The sequence below is a fragment of the Schistocerca piceifrons genome, chromosome 9, assembly GCF_021461385.2.
Source record: "Schistocerca piceifrons isolate TAMUIC-IGC-003096 chromosome 9, iqSchPice1.1, whole genome shotgun sequence".
Lineage (NCBI taxonomy): Eukaryota > Metazoa > Arthropoda > Insecta > Orthoptera > Acrididae > Schistocerca > Schistocerca piceifrons.
This window is the reverse complement of record NC_060146.1, coordinates 219,499,210-219,526,192: the sequence shown is the minus strand read 5'-3', so window position 1 is coordinate 219,526,192 and position 26,983 is coordinate 219,499,210. Positions and strand designations below refer to the sequence as shown.

Below are 26,983 nucleotides of genomic sequence, written 5' to 3'. Positions count from 1 at the left end.
CTGCCTCGGGCATGGATGTGTGTGATATCCTTAGGTTAATTAGCTTTAAGTAGTTCTAAGTTCTAGGGGACTGATGACCACAGATGTTAAGTCCCATAGTGCTCAGAGCCATTTGAACAATTCGGTAAGTATGGAAAACAAACCCTCAACGTTCGGGTATAGCATTAGTAGCTCATGCCTGACACAGTCACGTTGTTTACATATCTGGGTGTACCGTGTAAAGCGATATGAAATGCAACGAACGTGGAAGGACTGTGGTAAGGAAGGCAAATCGTCGACTTCGGTTTATTGGGAGAATTTTGGGAAAGTACTGTTTATCTATAAAGGACACTGCATATAGGTCTCATGTGCGAACTGCTCTCGAGTACTACTCAAGTGTATGGAATCCGCACCAGATCAAATTAGAGGAAGACACGGAAGCAATTCAGAGGCGGACTGCTAGGTTTGTTACCGGTAGGTTCGAGCAACATCCAAGTATTACGGAAATGCTTCGGGAACTCAAATGGGAATCCGTGGAGGGAATGCAACGTTCTTTTTGAGAAACAATATTGAGAAAATTTAGAGAACGGGTATTTCAACCTGACTGCAGAACGGTTTGATTGCCACCAACGCATATTTCTCGTAAGGACTATGAAAATAACATAGGAGAAACTAGACCTCGCCCAAAGTCATACAGACAGCGTTTTTAACTCGCTCTGTTTGCGAGTGGAAGAGGAAAGAAAATGAGTACTAATTGTACAGGGAATCCTTCGCCACGCACCAACGGTGGCTTGTGGAGTAGGTACGTAGATGTTGATGTAGAGTGATACGACGATCACTAGGAAGGGACGGAGTTAGGAGGACACAGATTAGATATTATGATGGGGTCGTAGGGCGTGGGTGTAAAAAAAGGGATCAGGTGGACTGTAATGTGACGCTGAAGGTAAGTGGATGGTAGAAGGCTCGTGTGTGGGCAGCGTCTTGGCGTGCAGAGCAACGGAATATCAGAGACATGATTAGTACTGGCAGGGCAGGGAGGGAAATGTTGGAACTCACACGAACGGTAAATATCGGCGCAGATTTCACTGGCTGTCAGAGGCAGGGCTCTGAAGGTAATGTTGGGAGAAGGTGTGGGGTGTGGAAGTGTAACGATGGTGAGGTATGCCGGTATGTGTATAAATGAGACCAACCGGCTCAGAAACAGGAAAATTAAGCCTGACGCCACAGAAAAGCAATTAATGCTCTTTAAACACGACAAAGCAACAGGAAATGCGAAGGAACAACCAGAAGACACAAAGCAAGGAAATATGTTGGTAAACAGTCCTAGCAAAAGACACCGCGAAATATCTGGGGATCGCCCGAGATGAACGTATGTCGTGGAATCAGCACACCAAAGATATCGCAACCATAGCCAAAGAAAGATGCCATATATTTTCACAATATATATAAGTGACCTAGTAGATAGTGTCGGAAGTTCCATGCGGCTTTTCGCGGACGTTGCTGTAGTATACAGAGCAGAGCAGAGTATACAGAGCATTAGAAAATTGCAGCGAAATGAAGGAAGATCTGTAGCGGATAGGCACTTGGTGCAGGGAGTGGCAACTGACCCTTAACATAGACAAATGTAATGTATTGCGAATACATAGAAAGAAGGCTCCTTTATTGTATGATTATATGATAGCGGAACAAACACTGGTAGCAGTTACTTCCGTAAAATATCTGGGAGTATGCGTGCGGAACGATTTGAAGTGGAATGATCATATAAAATTAATTGTTGGTAAGGCGGGTACCAGGTTGAGATTCATTGGGAGAGTCCTTAGAAAATGTAGTCCATCAACAAAGGAGGTGGCTTACAAAACACTCGTTCGACCTATACTTGAGTATTGCTCATCAGTGTGGGATCCGTGCCAGGTCGGGTTGACGGAGGAGATAGAAAAGATCCAAAGAAGAGCGGCGCGTTTCGTCACAGGGTTATTTGGTAACAGTGATAGCGTTACGGAGATGTTTAACAAACTCAAGTGGCAGACTCTGCAAGAGAGGCGTTCTGCACCGCGGTGTAGCTTGCTCGCCAGGTTTCGAGAGGGTGCGTTTCTGGATGAGGTATCGAATATATTGCTTCCCCCTACTTATACCTCCCGAGGAGATCACGAATGTAAAATTAGAGAGATTAGAGCGCGCACGGAGGCTTTCAGACAGTCGTTCTTCCCGCGAACCATACGCGACTGGAACAGGAAAGGGAGGTAATGACAGTGGCACGTAAAGTGCCCTCCGCCACACACCGTTGGGTGGCTTGCGGAGTATAAATGTAGGTGTGGATGTACACTTACTAAGCAACTGTCCGCCCCATCGTGGAACACGCTGCCCCAGTGTGGACGGTAAACACAACTGACACAAAAGAATAACGAGGACAGAAAGTAGAACACTAAGAATAGCCTCGGAAATGAATCCCAGGACCGGCAAAGAATGGCTTACAGAAACGCAAAAAAGAAACCAATTAGAACAAGATGACTAGCATTAACAGTAAATGTAGGCGCCAACAGATGCCGTAAAAAGATAGATCCGATACTACAATATCTGAAAAACAACATAAACAATTTAATCATCCTAAAACGAAATACCCCTATTAGCTGAAAAATCATCAAAACCTGCAATACAACAACTGCCACAAAGATAATTGTGACGTTAAACGCCGCATCATAGACGAGGAGAAAATACAGCACCTAATAGAAAATTGAAAACAAGATGAAGTTACAGCTAAAAGTAATAAATACACACAAAACACGATGAAATACAAGGTGAAGAAAATAAGTAAAAGTAAGAAAAAAAAAAGACCTGAGATGCTTGATTTGGTTTGAGGGAAGTTACTCTCAGTGCCCATTAGAAAAGAAGCGATAAATAAACGATAGATGCCGGCCGTAGTGGCCGTGCGGTTCTAGGCGCTACACTCTGGAGCCGAGCGACCGCTACGGTCGCAGGTTCTAATTCTGCATCGGGCATGGAAGTGTGTGATGTCCTTAGGTTAGTTAGGTTTAATTAGTTCTAAGTTCTAGGCGACTGATGACCTCAGAAGTTAAGTCGCATAATGCTCAGAGCCATTTGAACCATTAAACGATAGATGCTCAGAAAGGCAATACGAAAACCCCACTGAAGAAAGGAAATATTATAAGGGACAAAGAGTAATAGGCACTCCACTTTCGCATCTGGGAGAGAAGTGAAACTTATTTAAAAAATAAATAGAAAAACGCAGCAGGTCAAGAAATTAGAGGGGAAACAAAACGGTTCTTACAGCACAGTTCTTGAGTACAGAAGGAGCGTGTTTTTCAATTTAGGTGGTGATAGGTGGGAATTTGACTACGTAAAAACGGAAAAAGGATGGGAGGGGTAGGTAAGCGGATGCGGAAGTCAATGCAAAGTACATGGCCTTAAGGGTTTTGCCGGCAGTGATGGAATTCTGGTGGTGAGAGTATGACTGCAACATCGACATAAGAGAGGAGAGCTCAAATCTGGATTATGCAGGTGAGGTAGATAATGGAGGGTAGCAATACCCACGTTCAGTCGCTTCGTAGTGTCAGTCTTCTGCAGGCTGTCTGCTGAATGATGGGCAGGTCGGTTTCCGTGTTAGCTGCTCGTCCAGCGTCAGTCTGAGGCGATTCAGCGTGCGAGTACAAATTAATCGCAACTGTATCAAAGCAACATCACGAAATTACTATTAAAACAGGAACTGACAGACGATTGTAAGGAACACATGCACACAAACATCAGTTACGTACACCAACAATTCACCGAGCAAATAAGCAGCAGTCAGTAAATACGGTAGAATGCTCCAAAGATTTGGTTGTACATTTTGGTGTAAACTTGAAGTGGAAGAAGTACGTAACTAAGCTTCTTAAACAGTTAAGTTCAGCTATTTTTGCTCCCCGTATAGTTGCTAGTCTTCGAAACAAACGAATGAACCTCCTGCATATTTTTCATATTTCTACTCAGTAATGTCTTATGGAATAACTTCTTGGTGTAACTCACCATTTAGAAATAAAGTACTGATTGCGCAATAGCAAGCAGTGACAATAATATGCCGAGTTCACCCGCAGTATCACGTAGGTACGTTTTTAAGGAGCTAGGCACTTTTACTGTGCTATCATAATACAGATATTCGCTAATGAACTTCGACGTACATAATAAATTACAATTTGAAAAGAACAGTGATATCCATTCCTACTACAGAAAAGGGTAAGTGACATTTATTATCATTATTCAAGGTGTAAAAGCTGAAAAGGAGTTCAACATGCAGCAATAAAAATGTTTGTTGATTTGCACAGTAACACAAAATTTCTGACACGTAGCAAATCACGTCTTAAATCTAACTGAAAACCATTTGTCCTGGCGTACTTCTTCTAATTCACTGAGAAATTTGTATTTAAAAACTGTGAGGCAGTAAAAAACTTGTTTTTAAGTGCATTTACATGAGTTGGACTATAAAAAAGATGATGTGTCGATTAATGTTAACATTAATCATGTATAGATATCTTGTAAACTCACCCGCTTCACACTATTTCGATAAAAGAATCGTTCAGACGATCTATGGTTAGAACTAACTAACTAATTAACTAAATGATGCTTCTTGAGGATACCAGGCACCACTTGTCTGGATTATTATCTCTTGAGTTTTTACTCTTATCATAGTGTGAAACCATTTCTTGGGCAGAACCTAAGTCATAAGAATAGCAGCTAAAACAAGTGGCAAAAGTGTTTATTTCGAGTAATCACGATTCTCTTCTCGATTCATCAAGTACTACAGCGAAATCGATAGAAAAATTTAAACTTGCTTCTTTCTGCATGCTTCAACTGCAGCGTACGTAACTCCCACTACCTTTGCATCACGCTGTCCTCTATGTTCGGAACCTTTGGATATTCATGAAGTGACGTCCGACTTGTCTCCAGGGAGGGTAGTCAACCGCTCGCTCGTCTTTTCCAGGTCCGAAATGTCCAGAGTGGCGATGGAGGCGATGATCTCCGGCTTCTCCAGGTCCTCCGTCATCATGGTGGACAGGCTGGCCGTCTTTGCCACTCTCCTCCTCTGCACGCTCTTCGGGTACAGGATGGTCGCGTCCAAGGTACGAGCGGCGAATGTGCTTAACACAATTTTATTACAGACTCACACATTTTGAAAAAGGAAAGAGAGTTCCAACAAAATCTATACTGACGTGATTTGGTAGCGAAAGGTGCTCTGTTTCTTACGACTAATAAAATTAATATTTAAGCTGCGTATGAAAAAGTAGACGGTCGGGTAAAAGTGCAGCCTAGTAGAGTTCTGGCTCGACAGCATGTCTAAGGGGTGTTTTCACGCCGCTCGGTTTATCAGCATTTGAGCAACGTGGATGTAGAATCGATAGATTTTACTGAGTGTCCTCTTAATTGACGAGAATCGCAAAATACAGCGACATTTACAAATGAAACTGATTTAATAGGAAATTCGAATAATTGAAGACGACAGGTATTTCTGATTAAAATTGAATAAAGTTTATTTTATTCAAATAAAACTGAATTCACTAGTGAATGGCGGTCTCACAAAAGAGAGATATATTAAAAACAGTTTTGACGAGTACGCTTCTTCAAAAATACATTTCAAACCTTCTTGCAACATTAATTTACACAAAGAAAAAACGTTTATTAATTAAAATAAAAATTAAGTGGCGATTTATTCTGAATCGTCTTTTGACGACGTTTGACCTAACGCACTCATAATTTACAATATATACGCCTTACTCACATGGAAGAAACCTTCAGTAATTGCCAAATTAAATAAATTTAATGTAAATATCAAAAACACTTAATACTGTGAAACAACCAAGACAGAAAACAGGTCGTCGACGTGCCGATACTGCGTTGATTTCATAGTACATGGGCGTGCGGAAAAGTAATGCCTCTGAACTTTCCTATAGGTAAACTGAAAGCTTTTTAAATAACACAAACGTCATTACCATTATAAGTTTACTCTTCAAGTCTACGTATTTATTGTTCAAAACAGGAACCTGTGAAGAACACATTTTTCCCAACGAGATACCAGTTTGTTCGTGCCGTCACTGTAGAACAGAGTCCAGCGCGACCGTGCAGGCGACCACAAAGAGTGAGATCTGCCGAGCACCGCCTAACTGGGTAGGCTGCCCGTACTACACTCTGTTCGTCATAAGAATATACCTGATGTAAATAAACACAACCGCGACGATTGGTCAGCTGCCGTAGCTCTCGTACACTGGTGTCGTTACGCTCCTGGAAGTAGGTCCTACTTATGTATTAGATATATTATTACTAAGTTACGTTGAATGAACCTTGAATATCTTAAAGTGAATTAACAGCCATCAACGTTTTTCTTAATCACCCTTTAGCTACGTAGTTTTTATTTCAAAAATCGTGTAGAGTCAGAGTCTCTGTAACGGGCTTAAACGCTACTTGTGCTGTTCTTACGTACCGTGAAAGTGCTTGACACTGCTTCCTGATTTGTAGTGAATCACGCGCGCGGAACACCATTCATGGCTAGAAGCAAGTTGTTGTTAATGTTTTCACAAGATTACAGAATAAAATAAGCTTTGACGTTTTCTTGAGAAACAGTATGAATTAAATATAAGGGAGGGAGGATAAATCTGGTGTGTGGCGTAACCGATAGCATCATGGACTCCCACCCATAGTTAATTATGAGTGACAGTTCGAAATCCGTCGGAGAACACAATTTTTTTTTGTTCGGTTTGAATACCTAAATCCTTTAAAAGCGAAACTCATCAAATATATGGTAATTAACTCATACTTGGCCATCGTTCTCAAGGAAAATGCGCGACTTCTAGATTCAAATAACATATCGCATGCAAAATTCTGGTTTTCATTGAAATACACATTCTTAATTATTGATCTTTTATAAAAGATTACTGAAGTTAAGATACCATTACACAATTAAATTGTTTGGAGAAAAATGAAAAACCAAACGCTCTTTGTTTGAATATGCCCATTGTTTTGTAGGACAGATGTGGTCTCACATGAGCCGGAGTGATATGCATCGTAGAAACACGGAAAACAATAGTTTTTCACGGCGTCGAGCACACTGTCCACTTGCTGCATTTTTACAGTTGCCACTTGAACACTGCAATCTGAACCCAACAGAACTGATCTGGAGCCAAGTTAAGGGATATGTCGCGAGAAATAACAAGACATTTAAGCTGCCAAACCTACAGGAACTAATGCACGAAACTCTGTGGGACGTCTCTGCCTATCGATGGCGAAATGCAGAACAGCGCCTCATAAAAGAGGAGGAGGAGGAAATGTGGACTTTTGGTGGCTTGGGATTCTGTTGATGATGATGATGCTGATTGGTTTGTGGGGCGCTCAACTGCGCTGCCATCAGCGCCCATACAATGTCCATATTTTTACATAGTCCAAATTTCTACACAGTCCAGTCGAGCCACTGTCACGAATGATGAAGATGATGATGAAATGATGACAACAGAAACACCCAGTCCCCAAGCAGAGAAAATCCCCAACCCGGCCGGAATCGAACCCTGGACCCCGTGATCCAGACGCAGCAACGCTAGCCACTAGACCACGAGCTTGGGACTCTGTTGCTGATCGCCTCGTTATCAACGAAGCAGTACTCAAATGTATTTCTCGCAGTCCGATATGGAAGGAGTTCAGAGGTTACCAGACGACTGAGTGTAATACCATCAGTGGCTTCAATATTTAACGATGTGGTAAAATCCCATCAGTGCGCTTTTGCGCCGCACATAGCCCATGTAGAAAAACTACCATTGTTAAAGTCAGGAATTCTTATCACTCTTGTTTTTAATTACAACACTATGTTAACTAAGATCGAGAACTTGTTGTTTTCTGTCCGATCACCTAACAAGCGTATAGCCTGAGTTTTACCATATATTATTACGGCGTGTTTCAAAATTAAATGACATTCAAAGCTATGTTGTTCTCTGCTCGTCTCTTTTTACACCTTTACTACAACTGTCCACAACACTGGAGGTTAGTTGGATCACTTGCCTGCCCTGTGCTGTCCAAGTTAAATGCGCCAGTAAAACTTAGTCTATGTGGGCGTAACGCACAGCATAAAACGTATCCTCATTATCGTATCTGACTGTACTCGAGACAGCTTGGCTTCCGCTCCACGTGAAACGAAATCCAATGAGGTTCCAGCATACGCGGAGGAATACATAGTGTATTGCTTACATCAGGTTTATTGTTATGATGAACGGTGTATAGTTACTTTTGGCCGAGTATAGAAGCCAATACTGAACTCTAGGCAATGTTAGACTTCGAAAACGTTAAACGAGTCTTTATCTCTGCATGACTACGTCCACCACAGACTTCACGTTCGTTGTCTGCTTGTAACCGTGAAGCGTGAGGAAGTGAAAGAAGTAAGAAGTAAGACTGAGACCAATGCGTACGCGTAGAGGAAACGAGAGGATGTAAAACGTATGGAATAAACATCTATCTGTTGTTGACGAAAACAGAATCTCTACTGGGAACATATCGTACATAAACTGATGTACGCAACTGTGGTTCGAGTTGTGAACGACTCATTCAGACAAACACAGTTCTAAGAAACCCAGTATAGGGACAGGTCCTTCAGGAATACCGACAGTATACAAACGGTATAACACTGAAGTTTGTTCCAATGAGTGCTAAAGATATGACACCTTTTAATTCTGTTTCTGGTGAAGGTTTCAAAGAACAAGACCAAGAATTAATTAATCTAGATGCACATCATCGAGAAGTCTGTGTTTCAAATGTCATGCCCATCCTTCTACTGTAAGCCGACATGTGAAAGAACAGCCCTATGCAGTTCGAAACAGCATAATACTTTGGCTTACTGAGGAAGTACTTCATAAAACACGTTCCACGACAGATGGTATGTGGACAAACGCGTACAAGAAGGTGCATAACTTGACGCTGACAAGCACATTACACAAATACTAATCAAATATACAAAAGACAATGACTGACTAGAACATTTCGCCAGGTATGTTGCATTTTTTTTCTCCTCCGACCAGGGTGCCAATTAAATAAAAGCTTTGGAAAATCACAAAAGGCTTTCTTCTGCTGCTCATTGTACAACAGCACTTACCTACGCTTCCGATGAAGGTTACTTCTCGTTAAATGATGCCGCGAATATCGCAGCGACAATAAACACTGCAGAATACGTTATACGGTACACGAAGGAAAGTGATTCCCTGCTCATCTTTGAAACAAGAGGTCAGCAGACGCCGGAACCGCTTGTGTACCCTATACTAATACACTCCTGGAAATTGAAATAAGAACACCGTGAATTCATTGTCCCAAGAAGGGGAAACTTTATTGACACATTCCTGGGGTCAGATACATCATATGATCACACTGACAGAACCACAGGCACATAGACACAGGCAACAGAGCATGCACAATGTCGGCACTAGTACAGTGTATATCCACCTTTCGCAGCAATGCAGGCTGCTATTCTCCCATGGAGACGATCGTAGAGATGCTGGATGTAGTCCTGTGGAACGGCTTGCCATGCCATTTCCACCTGGCGCCTCAGTTGGACCAGCGTTCGTGCTGGACGTGCAGACCGCGTGAGACGACGCCTCATCCAGTCCCAAACATGCTCAATGGGGGACAGATCCGGAGATCTTGCTGGCCAGGGTAGTTGACTTACACCTTCTAGAGCACGTTGGGTGGCACGGGATACATGCGGACGTGCATTGTCCTGTTGGAACAGCAAGTTCCCTTGCCGGTCTAGGAATGGTAGAACGATGGGTTCGATGACGGTTTGGATGTACCGTGCACTATTCAGTGTCCCCTCGACGATCACCAGTAGTGTACCGCCAGTGTAGGAGATCGCTCCCCACACCATGATGCCGGGTGTTGGCCCTGTGTGCCTCGGTCGTATGCAGTCCTGATTGTGGCGCTCACCTGCACGGCGCCAAACACGCATACGACCATCATTGGCACCAAGGCAGAAGCGACTCTCATCGCTGAAGACGACACGTCTCCATTCGTCCCTCCATTCACGCCTGTCGCGACACCACTGGAGGCGGGCTGCACGATGTTGGGGCGTGAGCGGAAGACGGCCTAACGGTGTGCGGGACCGTAGCCCAGCTTCATGGAGACGGTTGCGAATGGTCCTCGCCGATACCCCAGGAGCAACAGTGCCCCTAATTTGCTGGGAAGTGGCGGTGCGGTCCCCTACGGCACTGCGTAGGATCCTACGGTCTTGGCGTGCATCCGTGCGTCGCTGCGGTCCGGTCCCAGGTCGACGGGCACGTGCACCTTCCGCCGACCACTGGCGACAACATCGATGTACTGTGGAGACCTCAGGCCCCACGTGTTGAGCAATTCGACGGTACGTCCACCCGGCCTCCCGCATGCCCACTATACGCCCTCGCTCAAAGTCCGTCAACTGCACATACGGTTCACGTCCACGCTGTCGCGGCATGCTACCAGTGTTAAAGACTGCGATGGAGCTCCGTATGCCACGGCAAACTGGCTGACACTGACGGCGGCGGCGCACAAATGCTGCGCAGCTAGCGCCATTCGACGGCCAACACCGCGGTTCCTGGTGTGTCCGCTGTGCCGTGCGTGTGATCATTGCTTGTACAGCCCTCTCGCAGTGTCCGGAGCAAGTATGGTGGGTCTGACACGCCGGTGTCAATGTGTTCTTTTTTCCATTTCCAGGAGTGTAGATTCCTTACACAGTCAGTATAACGAGGTTGCTGTTTTACTGAAGGAAAAGGATTTTGCTTACAAGTTACAGGGATACGACAATGAACTTGTAGGAAAAATTTAAATTTTCCCGAACCTATTTGAAGAGGGCACAGATGAATTTGTAGACAACAAAACAACCTATAGTCCAGTTAGTTCTTCATTGATTTCATGAAAGTCAACACATCTGCATTGTCAAAGATAATGACTGTGGGGCGAGTTTAATTACAGCAATTGCAAGTAAGGTCCCATTATGATACGAGGAAAGTATAGATTTTTAATTAAAAAGTTTATCAGATATATACTGGCAGTCCTGTATTTGTTAACAGGTTATACAGGGGATTAAAAACCGAGACCTGACTTTTGTACGTGAGAAGGTTGTAATCACGTCCAAAAATAAAACTGCTAAGTTCGTTTGGCCTTCTTCCCGTATCCCAATATTTACGGCACAAATCAAAAGCAGGAAAGTCCTATCAGTGTGCGACGAATGTGTGCAAGCTGTTCAGGCACAACACTCAACCATTGACGTAATCGTTTGTATAGTTGGTGCATACTGTCTTATAGCGAAACTGAAATATTATAATTCGTATAATACTTCATCAACGTAAAACACATTTCTTCCGGGTGCACTTTCGTGGTTTCCAGATTACATTAGTTTTGTATTACTTCTCAATCTTTCGTTTATTAAAGAGGACCATGAAGTGCTGTGCCATCGCCAGCCAGAAGGAGAGATTTTTTTCAAGGATTGGAAGAACAATACATCCTCCGCAGCAGGTGAATTACATTACTATATTTCACCCTGGTGATGATTGCATCTTAAAATGGTGGAGCAGACATGAAAAGGATCTACCAAGGGGGGCTGCAGTCGCAAGACGTATTTTATGTATCCCAGCAACAAGGGCACGTTGTGAACGGTGCTTTGGTAGTACTGCAATAATGTTAACAAATCGCCGCACCAAAAAAGTCCAGAACGAGGTAGTGATCTACTGCTGATCAACAGTAGCTATAAAACTTTCTTTTCTTGTAAAAGAAGAGAAAATTGTGAAAAGTTACAGCTGTAAGAATACGACGTTCTTCGTATGTTATCTTCATAAACACAGTCGTCTCCTATATTTCAGGCATAGTGTTTGTTTAATGTGTACGTAGTTTCCTGTTAATAACAGGGAGAATAAGTCTTCTGTGTGGAAATGTGTCTTTATCTTCTGTGATTGCTCTGGTCTACAGCAATGGGTGACGTCGCAGGGCGCCACGCTTTTACACCATTAGAGACTATAAAGTTGTAGGGGCCTTTTGACGCAAATCTCAAGTTTGTCTCTAAATGGGAGGCAATTACGGGATTTCGAAAATGTGACGTGATAACTGTACTTTGCAGTGTATATGCGCTTGAAGTATTGTAGAGACAACTGTCGTGATATATTGAAAGCAACATATCGTGGTAACATATCAAACCGCCAAATGGACAGGCAAGTTTCAAGGTCACAGAACCAGTAAATTCTTGAAAACGACAGCGACCAGATCGACAGGAAAAAGATACAGACTGAGAAATGAAAATAGCGCGTATTCTTTTCGGGAAAATAAACAGGGTATTGTAAGCTAACGTTTCCATGTGGTTAGAAACTAAAATTTACTGTTAATGTGTAATTTGTCTTTGGACCCACACTACTGACACATGGCCTTGTGAAAACCTTACATACAAAAAGTGATGGATTGCGCAGTGAGAGATGGATGTGGGACATTGCTGGTAAATTGACGGATACAAGCAAATGTATGAGGGATTCACCTGGAGAAGAAGTTGTGATCATGACTGTAATAAAGGTGAAACGGAAGCGTGCAGGACGTGTATCCAGGGGGAATGGGCAGCAGATGGACCGAGGGATTTCTCTGCTCGTTTACACGAGAGCTGACAGAATGAGGTGATAGCGGGTATGAAGACGACGAGGAAGCTTGCGTGTGAAATACGGCTGCGTACAGCTGACGGCTGTAATTGGTGGAAATGTGCAGAAGCAGCCTGTGCACAGTATCAGATGTCAAATGACGCTGAAGATAATTAAAGGTAGGAGACCCACAGCAAATAGTTGGGCAGGAATCGATGAATGAAAGCCAATTTAAACATTGTGACCCTGTAATGGGACGGAGAAATGACTAGAAAGACAGCCAGTTCAGTGTCAGGTGATGGGGTTGCGATGAAAACTGTCGAGATGGCGGACTCTGGAGTAAAAATCAATGCCGCCAGCCACGCATGGCAGGTGTCTGGAGACACACGATAGCCCTCTGTGGGAGGGTGACTGGGTGGAAGTGGCGCTGACGAGTCGGAACAGGCTGAAAACCGTCGACTGCTCGGAGGGCACGAGGCAACTGTCCTGCCAGCCTTACGTTGCTGAAAAATTCTAGAATTTGGCAAAAAACGGAGTCAACGAATCACAGCCCTGCATTTAAACTGAGCATGTTCAGTTTACTACATACACTGAAGAGCCAAAGAAACTGGTACACCTGCCTAATATTGTGGAGGACCCCGGCGACACGCAGAAGTGTCGCAACACGACGTGGCATAAGGGGGGGGGGGGAGAGAGAGATCTGTTCTGAACAGCACGTCACGAAGCGTCCCAAATGTACTCAATAATGTTCATGTCTGGGTAGTTTGGTGGCCAGCGGAAGTGTTTAAACTAAGAAGAGTGTTTCTGGAGCCACTCTGCGGCAATTCCGGACATTTGGGGTGTCGCATTGTCCTGCTGGAATTGCCCAAGCACAACAGACACGAGTGGATGCAGGTGATCCGACAGGATGCTTACGTACGCGTCACGGGTCAGAGTCGTATCTAGACGTGTCACGGGTCCCATATCACTTCAGCTGGACACGCCCCACGCCATTACAGAGCCTCCACCAGACTGAACAGTCCAGTGATGACAAGCAGGGTCCATGGATTCATGACCTTGTCTCCATACCTGTACACGCCCATCCGTCGATACAGTTTGAAACGAGACTCGTCCAACCAGTCAATGTGTTTCCAGTCACCAACAGTCCAACGTCGGTGTTGACGGGCCCAGGCGAGGTGTAAAGCTCTGTGCCTCGTAGTCATCAAGGGTACACCCGAAAGCCCATATCGATGATGTTGCGTTGAATGGTTTGAATGCTGACATTTGTTGTTTGCCCAACATTGAAATCTGCAGCAATTTGCGGAAGGGTTGCAGTTCCGTCACGCTGAACGATTCTCTTCAGTCGTCGTTGGTCCCGTTCTTGCAGGATCTTTTTCCAACAGGAGCGATGTCGGAGATTTGAATTTTACCGGATTCCTGATATTCACGGTACACTCGTGAAATGGTCTTACGGGAAAATCCGCACTTCATCCGTACCTCGGAGATGCTGTGTCGCATCGCTCGTGCGCCGATTACAACGCCGTGTTCAGGCTTGCTTAAATCTTGATAACGTGCCATTGCAGCAGTAGTAACTGACCTAACAAGTGCGCCAGACACCTGTTGTCTTATATTGGTGTTCCCGACCGCAGCGCCGTGTTATGGCTGTTTAAGTCTTTCTGTATTTGAATAGGCATGCCTATACCAGTTGGCGCCTCAGTGTATAATACTAAGGGGCTAACACGGGCATGGTGTTCTGTGCCAGTTGCAGGTTGCCTACCTAACAACAAAACTTTGATTCTCAGTATTTCATATAATTTTAGGACTCACCCACTCGCGGTCTAGAAACTCCTATTGTTTCCCCAGGATATGTGTCCTGAGGACTTCCGGGGCGGCTCTTGACAGTAGTAAAACAAGATGAGTTATAACTCAATTTATTGTTCAGTATACAGGGTGTTACGAAAAGGTACGGCCAAACTTTCAGGAAACATTCCTCACACACAACGACAGAAAGTATGTTATGTGGACATGTGTCCGGAAACGCTTACTTTCCATGTTAGAGCTCATTTTATTACTTCTATTCAAATCACATTAATCATGGAATGGAAACACACAGCAACAGAACGTACCGGCGTGACTTCAAACACTTTGTTACAGGAAATGTTCAAAATGTCCTCCGTTAGCGAGGATACATGCATCCACCCTCCGTCGCATGGAATCGCTGATGCAGCCCTGGAGAATGGCGTATTGTATCACAGCCGTCCACAATACGAGCACGAAGAGTCTCTACATTTGGTACCGGGGTTGCGTAGACAAGAGCTTTCAAAAGCCCCCATAAATGAAAGTCAAGAGGGTTGAGGTCAGGAGAGCGTGGAGGCCATGGAATTGGTCCGCCTCTACCAATCCATTGGTCACCGAATCTGCTGTTGAGAAGCGAACGAACACCTGGACTGAAATGTGCAGGAGCTCCATCGTGCATGAATCACATGTTGTGTTGTACTTGTAAAGGCACATGTTGTAGCAGCACAGGTTGCGTATCCCGTATGAAATCATGATAACGTGCTCCACTGAGCGTAGGTGGAAGAACATGGGGCCCAATCGAGACATCACCAACAATGCCTGCCCAAATGACGTGATTTCACAATTGCTTGCGGATTCTCGTCAGCCCACACATGTTGATTGTGAAAATTTACAATTTGATCACGTTGGGATGAAGCCTCGTCCGTAAAGAGAACATTTGCACTGAAATGAGCATTGACACATTGTTGGATGAACCATTCACAGAAGTGTACCCGTGGAGGCCAATAGGCTGCTTGCTGATAGTGCCTGCACACCCTGTACATGGTACCGAAACAACTGGTTCTCCCGTAGCACTCTCCATACAGTGACGTGGTCAACGTTACCTTGTACAGCAGCAACTTCACTGACGCTGACATTAGGGTAATCGTCAACTGCACGAAGAATTGCGTCGTCCATTGCAGGTGTCCTCGTCGTTCTAGGTCTTCCCCAGTCGCGAGTCAAAGGCTGGAATGTTCCGTGCTCCCTAAGACGCCGATCAATTGCTTCGAACGTCTTCCCGTCGGGACACCTTCGTTCTGGAAATCTGTCTCGATACAAACGTACCGCGCCACGGCTATTGCCCCGTGCTAATCCATACATCAAATGGGCATCTGTCAACTCCGCATTTGTAAACATTGCACTGACTGCAAAACCACGTTTGTGATGAACACTAACCTGTTGTTGCTACGTACTGATGTGCTTCATGCTAGTACTGTAGAGCAATTAGTCGCATGTCAACACAAGCACCGAAGCCAACATTACCTTCCTTCAATTGGGCCAACTGGCGGTGAATCGAGGAAGTACAGTACATACTGACGAATCTAAAATGAGCTCTAACATGGAAATTAAGCGTTTCCGGACACATGTCCACATAACATCTTTTCTTTATTTGTGTGCCAGGAATGTTTCCTGAAAGTTCGGCCGTACCTTTTTGTAACACCCTATATATCTCGCTGCTGTGGCGTCAGTGACGGGTGCTTAGACTGTAGCGGAACCTGCTGTCACCCGTGGCAAACTCTATGCTGTCCTGAGTTCGCTGCGTCAGCCGAAGCGTGAGCCGGCGACTCCTGGTGTGGCGGGTTGCCTGCACGCCGGTCCGTAGGCGCTTCCCGTGCGACACGTCCACTGCGGAGGAGGAGTAACTGTGGTGCGTGTGTGTCTTGACTTACACGCCGCCCTGACAGGGGTCTGTCACTGCGCTCGTTGTCCCATCAGATGGTCCTCGATGTCGGGTGCAGTGAAGTCTGATGTAGTGATGTAAACCGTTCCTGGGCCTCTGGCTGCGTAGGCCTTCTAGTCCATACAATGCAGCTCTCGATCTTGAACGGTGTTAGTGGACCCGTCGACTGCCCTACAGTGACAGCTCCCGTCTTGGACTCTGGCGTCAGTTATCCGTCGTCATGGAACCGCTGTGATTACGCCAGGCAGTGAAATTACAACTGGCACAGTGTGACAGTAATGGATCAATCTTTACGTAAGACGTTACAACACAATCATCAGACAATCGAGTGGAAATGACGTGTACACCGTCGATACTACTGGTCGACTCCGTTTAAGCTAGTTCCTTGGAGTATTTATAATGAACTGAGGAGAAGCTTCGCTGTGAGACGTGATTCGTTATGACATCTACATGATTACTCTGCAATTCACATTTAAGTGCTTGGCAGAGGGTTCATCGAACCACAATCACACTATCTCCCTACCATTCCACTCCCGAACAGCGCGCGGGAAACACGAACTCCCAAACCTTTCTGTTCGAGCTCTGATTTCTCTTATTTTATTTTGATGATCATTCCTAACTATGTAAGTTGGGCTCAACAAAATATTTTCGCATTCGGAAGAGAAAGTTGGTGACTGAAATTTCGTAGATAGATCTCGCCGCGACGAAAAACGTCTTTGCTTTAATTACTTCCATTCCAACCCGCGTATCATATCTGCCACACTCTCTCCCCTATTACGTGATAATACAAAACGAGCTGCCCTTCTTTGCACCCTTCCGATGTCCTCCGTCAATCCCACCTGGTAAGGATCCCACACCGCGCAGCAATATTCTAACAGAGGACGAACGAGTGTAGTGTAAGCTGTCTCTTTAGTGGACTTGTTGCTTCTTCTAAGTGTCCTGCCAATGAAACGTAGCCTTTGGCTCGTCTTCCCCACAATATTATCTATGTGGTCTTTCCAACTGAAGCTGTTCGTAATTTTAACACCCAGGTACTTAGTTGAATTGACAGCCTTAAGAATTATACTATTTATCGAGTAATCGAATTCCAACGGATTTCTTTTGGAACTCATGTGGATCACCTCACACTTTTCGTTATTTAGTGTCAATTGCCACCTGCACACCATACAGAAATCTTTTCTAAATCGCTTTGCATCTGATACTGGTCTGCGGATGACCTTACTAGACGGTAAATTACAGCATCATCTGCGAACAACCTAAGAGAACTGCTCAGATTGTCACCCAGGTCATTTATATAGATCAGGAACAGCAGATGTCCAAGGACGCTTCCCTGGGGAACACCTGATATCATTTCGGTTTTACTTGATGATTTGCCGCCTATTACTACGAACTGCGACCTTCCTGACAGGAAATCACGAATCCAGTCGCACAACTGAGACGATACCCCATAGGCCTGCAGCTTGATTAGAAGTCGCTTGTGAGGAACGGTGTCAAAAGCTTTCCGGAAATCCAGAAATACGGAATCAACTTGAGATCCCCTGTCGATAGCGGCCATTACTTCGGGCGAATAAAAAGCTAGCTGCGTTGCACAAGAACGATGTTTTCTGAAACCATGCTGATTACGTATCAATAGATCGTTCCCTTCGAGGTGATTCATAATGTTTGAATACAGTATATGCTCCAAAACACTACTGCAAGCCGACGTCAATGATATCGTTCTGTAGTTCGATGGATTACTCATACTATCCTTCTTAAACACTGGTGCGACCTGCGCAATTTTCCAATCTGCATGTACAGATCTATCGGTGAGCGAGCGGTTGTATATGATTGCTAAGTAGGGAGCTGTTGTATCAGCGTAATCTGAAAGGAACCTAATCGATATACAATCTGGACCTGAAGACTTGCCCGTATCAAGCGATTTGAGTTGCTTCGCAACCCCTAAGGTATCTACTTCTAAGAAACTCATGCTAGCAGCTGTTCGTGTTTCAAATTCTGAAATATTCCATTCGTCTTCCCGGGTGAAGGAATTTCGGAAAACTGCGTTCAGTAACTCCGCTGTAGCGGCACAGTCGTCGGTAACAGTACCATCGGCACTGCGCAGCGAAGGTATTGACTGCGTCTTGCCGCTTGTGTACTTTACATACGACCAGGATTTCTTCGCATTTTCTACCAAATTGACCGAATTGCCTCAGCTCATTACGAGTGATCAGTGGTTTATGGCTCTGCTACATCTGCTTAATGGATTCGTTTCAATTCTGTAAATGTTCCATCAAGTCCCTGACAGGCGTCGTTGCGTAGTGTCTGGGGAATCTCACCTAATGTCAAGAGGGCAACGAAGATAGTTTGCTGTCCGCTTGTGTCGCACTTCCCGGTGAACACATTCGCACTTCCACACAGAAATTTTTGTCTCCCATTTCTGTACTGCCTTCGTGTGCAACACAATGATTAACTGAATTTAAAAGTTTAAATGCTATCATAATCTTTTCATTAAGAGGTATAATACTGCATTAAAAGTTTGTCACAGTAAGAGAAGTATCGCAATTAGACATGGTGTATATGTGTTGAGGCAACATAATCACGGGACTCGAATTACCCACATTATATTCATCGGGTATTCGAGGAGAAATTACTTAGCGATTTACGATAAACTTTAGACATATTTTCAAACCTTTGGATATATTTTCTCACTGATATTCCCTACAGGGTAACGAAGGAAAAAAGTTTGTCGCTTACTACATTTTCATTGTTGACGCAGTAAAACTATAGCATCAACCACGTCTTTTTAATTTATTACTCCTGTGTTACTATCTCTGTCCGCAGCTCGAGGTCTACTGGCTAGTGTTGCTGCCTCTGGATCACGGGGTACAGGTTCGATTCCCGGCCGGGTTGGGAATTTTCTCTGCCCAGGGACTGCGTGTTTGTGTTGTCCTGATCATTTCATTTTCATCATCGTCATCATCATCATTCGTGACAGAATGCAGAATCATGCGTGCTAGATTGGACTGAGTTAAAAATTGGACTGTGTAAAAATTGGGACTTTGTACGGGCACTGATGACCTCGCAATTGAGCGCCCCACAAACCAACCATCATCATTACTATCTCTTACAATGTAAGCTTTCACGGCCGGTATTGTCTTCGCTTAAAACTTCCGGGCTGATAGGCCATGGTCAAAGTATAAAACTCTCTCCTGACGTTTCGTCTCCGACTGCGGGAGACATCCTCGGAGGTAAACCGGCGAACTGGTCACACAACACGCTGTAGTTGCAGGTGAACATTGTAATAAAAATATGGACTATCTCTATTTGCAACACATTTTGCAGGCAGTATTCACGTATAGCATTAAAAGTACCTGCCACATTAAATCATTATAAGACACATAGTTTAAGACATACGACGTCACAAACGTTGAGAAAACCAGCTTTTCTTAAAACAGACCGCAATTTCCCCAGACTATACTGATCCAGCGTTTGATAACAGCGGCTTCCAACGAACTTTAAAAACGTAATTTCAAATGTTTTCTGGACATTTTCGTTAGCATATGGTGAATAATTCTAAACTAATAAAGCCACCATAATCAGGATCTCGCATCTTCAACACTCAAGGTTTTACATGCTTAACATGAAACATTTAACACATCAACTAGTTGGTAAAGCAATCAGACTTTTGGCACTGTTTTATGCATGTGGGTTCAATTCTTTAAATAATTGAAGTGGTGGATTATGGGTAAAGAGTAATTCGTAAATTCAAGACATATAGGCATTGGAGGTGTATCTCCCACCGAACCATCTCGGAAGATTAATTCCTTTTTCAAGGTAACTGTCAGTATAAAATGACATTAAAGCAGCATGGAGGGAAGTACCAGCCCCTGAATGGCTGGCACGAACAGTTGTTATGTGAGCCAGTATGGAGACGATGCCACTCAACAAAGACACTTGCTGCAGGGCGCACACAAGACTTCACCGACAGTCATGAGCTACTGGACAGGTTTCAGCACACTGATGTGCAACACTGGTGGTGAGGTGTTTGGATAGACTACTTTGCTCCTTGGCGTTGATCTTCTTCATCCAGGAACAATTCGTGGCCTAGCCATTGTAGTGTCAGTAATGAACATAACATGTGAGTACTGCTTCCTAAACGTAATTCAATAATCCACTGTGTGGTATCGTCTGGAGATCGCGGTGGCACACCAAAGTCGGCAACGCATATCGACACCACGGACGTCAGCGAGGGCTCGCTGCAACCCACAACAGCGTATGGGAGGCGCCTGTGAAGGCCACACCTCCCATGTCAGCACAGCAGCGCCCTCGCACTGGGTGTCAATGTAGAGCCCAGCACAGAAGCGCTCTGTAACATCACAGTATAGGACCGAAAAGTTGTTAAAGCTTCTGGTGAACTTGTTCTTTAGTACAGGTTGAAGACTGTACCTGAAGATAGCAGTTTCTTAATTAATGAATCAAGTGATGCTTTGCTAGTCAATGACCATTGTAAATTATCCAATACTCTTGCGGCAAAGAACGGTGTCCAAGTTAAGTAACTCTTTTATTCATTGATATAATAAAAGCACTCCGTCTTGAGGCCACAAGTGTCTCATCGGGACCATCCGACCGCCGTGTCATCCTCAGTTGTGGATGCACATAGGAGGGGTGTATGGTCAGCACACCGCTCTCCCGGTTGTTATGATGGTTTTCTGTGACCGGAGCCGCTACTAACCGATCGAGTAGCTCCTCAATTGGCATCACGAGTGCACCCAAAAAAATGGAAACAGCGCATGGCGGCCGTATGGTCACCCATCCAAGTGCCGACCACGCTCGACAGCGCTTAACTCCGGTGATCTCACGGGAACCGGTGTATCCACTGCGGCAAGGCCGTTGCCCGTTTATATAATAAAGCAAACTAATATTTCATGAGTTATAGTTCCTATGTGACTACAAGCAGTCAAAGATCCCACAGTTACGGCCAGACGAAAGTAATTTCGTCTGGTCACACAACACGCTGTAGTTGCAGGTGAACATTGTAATAAAAATATGGGCTACTTCTAACTCGCCATTTTTTAATCCCAGTTTGGGAAGCCGGTGGCCAGTTTTGATGTATTTATTAGTTCCCGCTCATGTTTCTTCACACACTGTATGCAGAGTGCCGAGTGTATCAGATCGGCTGCAAGGGACAGGGGTGAACTTGCACGTGGGGGCCCGGCGTACTCGAGCAGTACGAAGCAAATCTCAGTCCACTGAACTCCACAGGACGCGTACTCTGCATGAGTAAGCAGAGTACAATAGCAGTTTTTAAAACCTCTGACACTACCGGCAATTTATACCATTTCGACACAAATTTTCTTTCGACGTAGTTCTTCAAAACTAAAGGGTGAGAAGTGTCTACTTCACACGCAGTGAATCATAGGAGTGTTTCATTCTCAAATGCTTGTGCACCGCTTAGATGTGGTATACGCACGTTTCTGTTCCTGTTGCAGATCTTCACGGCCATCATGTTCTACTTCGACTTCAAAGTGTCGCTCGCCGTCTGTTTCCCTGCCGCAGCCTCAGCGTGGTCCGAGTGCAAACTGGCTGTAGAAAATATGCAGGTATACAATATCACGTTGTGGTTAGCCATACGTATGTTTGTGCTGGTTACCTCTCATTGCTAATGCAGCGCAACTGCGTAGATGCTTTGTCTACGAGCCAACATCAAAGTGCCGAAACATTACCACCCGCTGCTCACTAGCGTATCGCTCCTCCTCCAGAGCGCCATACAGCAGCCATTCTGAGCGGCGTGGATTTAGGCTAGACCTCGGTAATTTTCTGGAAGTACGTCGAAACAGATATTTACGTAAATGTTACGCAATTACCATCAATTACAAGCCAGTGGTTTTTTGGCATGGAGCTGACTCCTCACAGCGTCCCATTATAGGTACGGACCAGGCGAATGTGGTCACCATGGCGTCGACACGAGTTGACCACCTTGCTCCTCAGACGACGTAAGTGAGATTCTGGCTGTGTGCCAGGCGCATTTATCCTGTTGGGAATATGCCGTTTTGCTGTGGCGGACAGCAGGGAATTTACTATATTTATTAAAGTAACGTTTACAGTTTGCCTCCACATCACGAAATCGCAGAGAATGATATACACTCCTGGAAATGGAAAAAAGAACACATTGACACCGGTGTGTCAGACCCACCATACTTGCTCCGGACACTGCGAGAGGGCTGTACAAGCAATGATCACACGCACGGCACAGCGGACACACCAGGAACCGCGGTGTTGGCCGTCGAATGGCGCTAGCTGCGCAGCATTTGTGCACTGCCACCGTCAGTGTCAGCCAGTTTGCCGTGGCATACGGAGCTCCATCGCAGTCTTTAACACTGGTAGCATGCCGCGACAGCGTGGACGTGAACCGTATGTGCAGTTGACGGACTTTGAGCGGGGGCGTATAGTGGGCATGCGGGAGGCCGGGTAGACGTACCGCCGAATTGCTCAACACGTGGGGCGTGAGGTCTCCACAGTACATCGATGTTGTCACCAGTGGTCGGCGGAAGGTGCACGTGCCCGTCGACCTGGGACCGGACCGCAGCGACGCACGGATGCACGCCAAGACCGTAGGATCCTACGCAGTGCCGTAGGGGACCGCACCGCCACTTCCCAGCAAATTAGGGACACTGTTGCTCCTGGGGTATCGGCGAGGACCATTCGCAACCGTCTCCATGAAGCTGGGCTACGGTCCCGCACACCGTTAGGCCGTCTTCCGCTCACGCCCCAACATCGTGCAGCCCGCCTCCAGTGGTGTCGCGACAGGCGTGAATGGAGGGACGAATGGAGACGTGTCGTCTTCAGCGATGAGAGTCGCTTCTGCCTTGGTGCCAATGATGGTCGTATGCGTGTTTGGCGTCGTGCAGGTGAGCGCCACATCAGGACTGCATACGACCGAGGCACACAGGGCCAACACCCGGCATCATGGTGTGGGGAGCGATCTCCTACACTGGCCGTACACCACTGGTGATCGTCGAGGGGACACTGAATAGTGCACGGTACATCCAAACCGTCATCGAACCCATCGTTCTACCATTCCTAGACCGGCAAGGGAACTTGCTGTTCCAACAGGACAATGCACGTCCGCATGTATCCCGTGCCACCCAACGTGCTCTAGAAGGTGTAAGTCAACTACCCTGGCCAGCAAGATCTCCGGATCTGTCCCCCATTGAGCATGTTTGGGACTGGATGAAGCGTCGTCTCACGCGGTCTGCACGTCCAGCACGAACGCTGGTCCAACTGAGGCGCCAGGTGGAAATGGCATGGCAAGCCGTTCCACAGGACTACATCCAGCATCTCTACGATCGTCTCCATGGGAGAATAGCAGCCTGCATTGCTGCGAAAGGTGGATATACACTGTACTAGTGCCGACATTGTGCATGCTCTGTTGCCTGTGTCTATGTGCCTGTGGTTCTGTCAGTGTGATCATGTGATGTATCTGACCCCAGGAATGTGTCAATAAAGTTTCCCCTTCCTGGGACAATGAATTCACGGTGTTCTTATTTCAATTTCCAGGAGTGTAGTTACGAGGAGAGTTAATATTTGGTAAACTGTAGTATCTGATGTTGAAAGACGATTCCGGTTAATGTAGTAAAAATCCACGCAGTGGACACCAAATGAAAAAGCTACTCCTTATGTATCTGATCTAGACTGCCATAAAAATGCGAAGGAACAGTTAATCAGAACTCAGGGAGAAGTTGTAGTCTAATTCACAATCGATTTATTGATCTTAAACAAGACAAGACAACACAATTATTAAAGAAACATCATACAAAAATATTTATTTAACAAAAGCCTTACCAAAATGGGATCTATGGTGGACAAAGTGGTCTACTGGGGATCGACACATGGCACTAACCTGAACACTAACCGCTTTATCTGACTTCATACACGTGCATCCAGGTTATGGCATCAAACTACGCCACCACCAAGCATCTTTATTCTACCATACAAAAAAAGGGAAAAACATGGTTCGAAAGAACAGGGTGCTGAGAAATAGATATTAAAGCCCTACTTCGCAGCAGCGACTACTTTACCCTCCTGCTGGTCAAGGCGGCACACCACGATGCATTCGGCGACTGAAGTCATGGACGGCGGCAATCTGTTATTCTGTTATTAGATACTCGTTCCCGAAAAATGCAAGTACGCTGTCTCATATTCGGTTAATTCAGAATGCAGGTACTTCCCTAAGAGCCTCTGAAACCCCGACGACTTCCAGTGTGCAGGTGGACCCGTTTGCTGGTCTGCCAAACCAATTTGACTCTGTGCCCTGACTATGCATGTCGGAATACGACAAATTTTTAGACGGCCGACTCAAGACAAATAAGTACACCCACACATCACTCGTTGTGACTGTGATGATGTGAACAGTACCTCTGCCGGTTCAGAAGGTGACTGGCACAGGCTCTAAGTCGCGCCCTAGCAAAGGACACAAGTCTCACCGTTTAGGTAGAGACCTGCAGTTCTTTACTAGCGAAGCGCCAGTACAAGAGACTTGTACAAGAGTGAGAGACGATCTCCCTGTCTCTGTTTTGCCTCCTCAGCTCGGTTCCAAAAGCACATTCCTCTTTTTTGACTTCCCACAATTTCGCACAACCCAATCACGAGCTGGGGCCCGGCATTCTAAGCTTTGTGAATGGTCTTTGCACTGCAAACCGATTTGACCAATCACAGACTTAAAGTTAATTGGCAAAAAATGGAAAAAAATTCTGCTTTGCAGCCTCTTTCCCACACGTTTACCATGTCTTTTGTTAACACAATACAGGGTGGAAGCACAGCCCTCCATAAACAGCGTGTTATCTCCCCTGTTGCGTCCATTTCAAAGTTTGCAGGAAACGGCCATAAACTCGCATTGACAAAAGATGTTTTGTAACAGGGTCTGCATGTTTGGGCGCCAGTTTTCCTGTCCCAGGGACATTTGCAGAACATTTACATTTCTTTTGTCGGCTTGCTCGCTAACAAGGCCTACAATGCGCTGTCGGCGACTTTTTGGGGCTAGGCCGTATACCTGGATGTCTGGCGCCAAAGCTAATGTGTTTCTGCACAAAAGGACTGCGGCATGGGGCCGTCTGGAAATGTCTCTTTATCGTTCCTCAGAAAAAACGCGCTTTGTTGCCCCACCAATGCTGTGCTTTTACTGGAGTCGTTTAAGTCGCCACCCTGTTCCTTTGAACGCAGGTAAAGCTTACCATATTTCTTTCCCTAGAACACGCAAACAAGACTATAAACTGCTGCCCACCATTTCATCACAATGTATGAAGTCAAATCGCCGTAGATCGTATTCCCTACACCAAATCAGAAGTGAGAGTTCCTTGCAATCTCTCAATGTCATTGCTCCCAAGAACCAGGAGCAGTGGGGAGACGCCCATAGGTAGAAGAGGCGCCGCTCTTGCATTGGTTGGACAAGACTGACACGTGCTGAGTGTCATTCAGTCAGACTTGCACTACAAGCTTTGCTGACGCTCGTACTGTGCTACTGCAGTTGTCTAAGTAAAACTGCGTGGGCAGTGAACTTCATGAACGTGTTTCGAGTACATTTGTGCTGGTGACAAATTGCTCAGGCTTAGATGCAAGTAGTCAGTGAGCAAAGTGTATGTCATGTGTGGTGCATCACTCCCGAGTATGAAGGTTGCTTGTGTGCAGCGTACTGGCAATGTGTTAACTAATCAAATGCTGTGGTGTTGTCGCCACTGATGACATTTTGATCACCACTCGTAATTTAATGGAATCAACGGCTTGTAGAATATCGTTACAGTTCAAAAATGGTTCAAATGGCTCTGAGCACTATGGGACTTAACATCTGACGTCATCAGTCCCCTAGAACTTAGAACTACTTAAACCTAACTAACCTAACGACATCACACACATCCATGCCCGAGGCCTAGAACCGCTCGGCCACCCCGGCCGGCTTTCTAGCTCAAGCAATGTCCATAAAACATTAGTTTACTTTGAATTCTTGACTGACAAGAAGACATTCGAATGCGGCTTATGTGTCGCGTTTAGCGAAGATTTTTGATGCCGACTGACAAACGTTGGTTCTTCGATAAAAATGAAGATTGGATATTTAAGGAGGGCAATGACCCGAAACAACGCAACAGGCTTTGCAGCGACTGGAAAAAGAAGAAAGGTGTGCAGTTACTGGATTGACCCTCACAGTCGCCTGACGCTAACCCTATTGAAAATATACGCCCTTACATAGAAAAAGATATTGCAAAGAAAAAAGATATTCACCTCGAAACAGCAGTCAACGCCAATTCGACGTATTTGGAGGTCTCTTCCACGTGAATTCTCGGGAAACTCGGTTTCAAGCATGCCTTGGAGATGTGAAACAATTATCAACGCTGGGAGTGACTGCACGTATTTTTAACTGTAATTGCATTTTTCTCTAGTCCGTATGTAACATATGTATTTGTTTTAGTTTTTTGTCGAATACATTTTTCTACTGATATCCTGGCGAGTCTAGTGTGGAAAACAGCATTGATTAAATATCGTCAACATAGATTAACATGTTGTGGCGTTTATGAAACTTAAATCCTTACGCGAGTGCATTTTCGTTGGCGGCCTTTGTGCCACTTGCATCGGCACACTCGCATTTGATCAAGCTCTATGAATTGTAATAAGCGCCATCTTTGACTTTGATTCGATGTAATTATGAATGTACAACGAG

At 45.3% G+C, this 26,983-nt stretch overlaps 1 protein-coding gene across 1 annotated transcript in view; it reads left to right on the top strand.

Moving 5' to 3' along the window:
• The window catches only part of LOC124716877 (ATP-binding cassette subfamily C member 4-like), a 193,344-nt gene that overhangs the window by 46,771 nt on the left and 119,590 nt on the right, over positions 1 to 26,983 (top strand). Inside the window, exons 6-7 of the mRNA XM_047243429.1 lie at positions 4,952 to 5,090; positions 21,765 to 21,875. Coding sequence (XP_047099385.1) covers positions 4,952 to 5,090; positions 21,765 to 21,875 — 250 coding nt within the window. The remainder of the gene's footprint in view (positions 1 to 4,951; positions 5,091 to 21,764; positions 21,876 to 26,983) is intronic.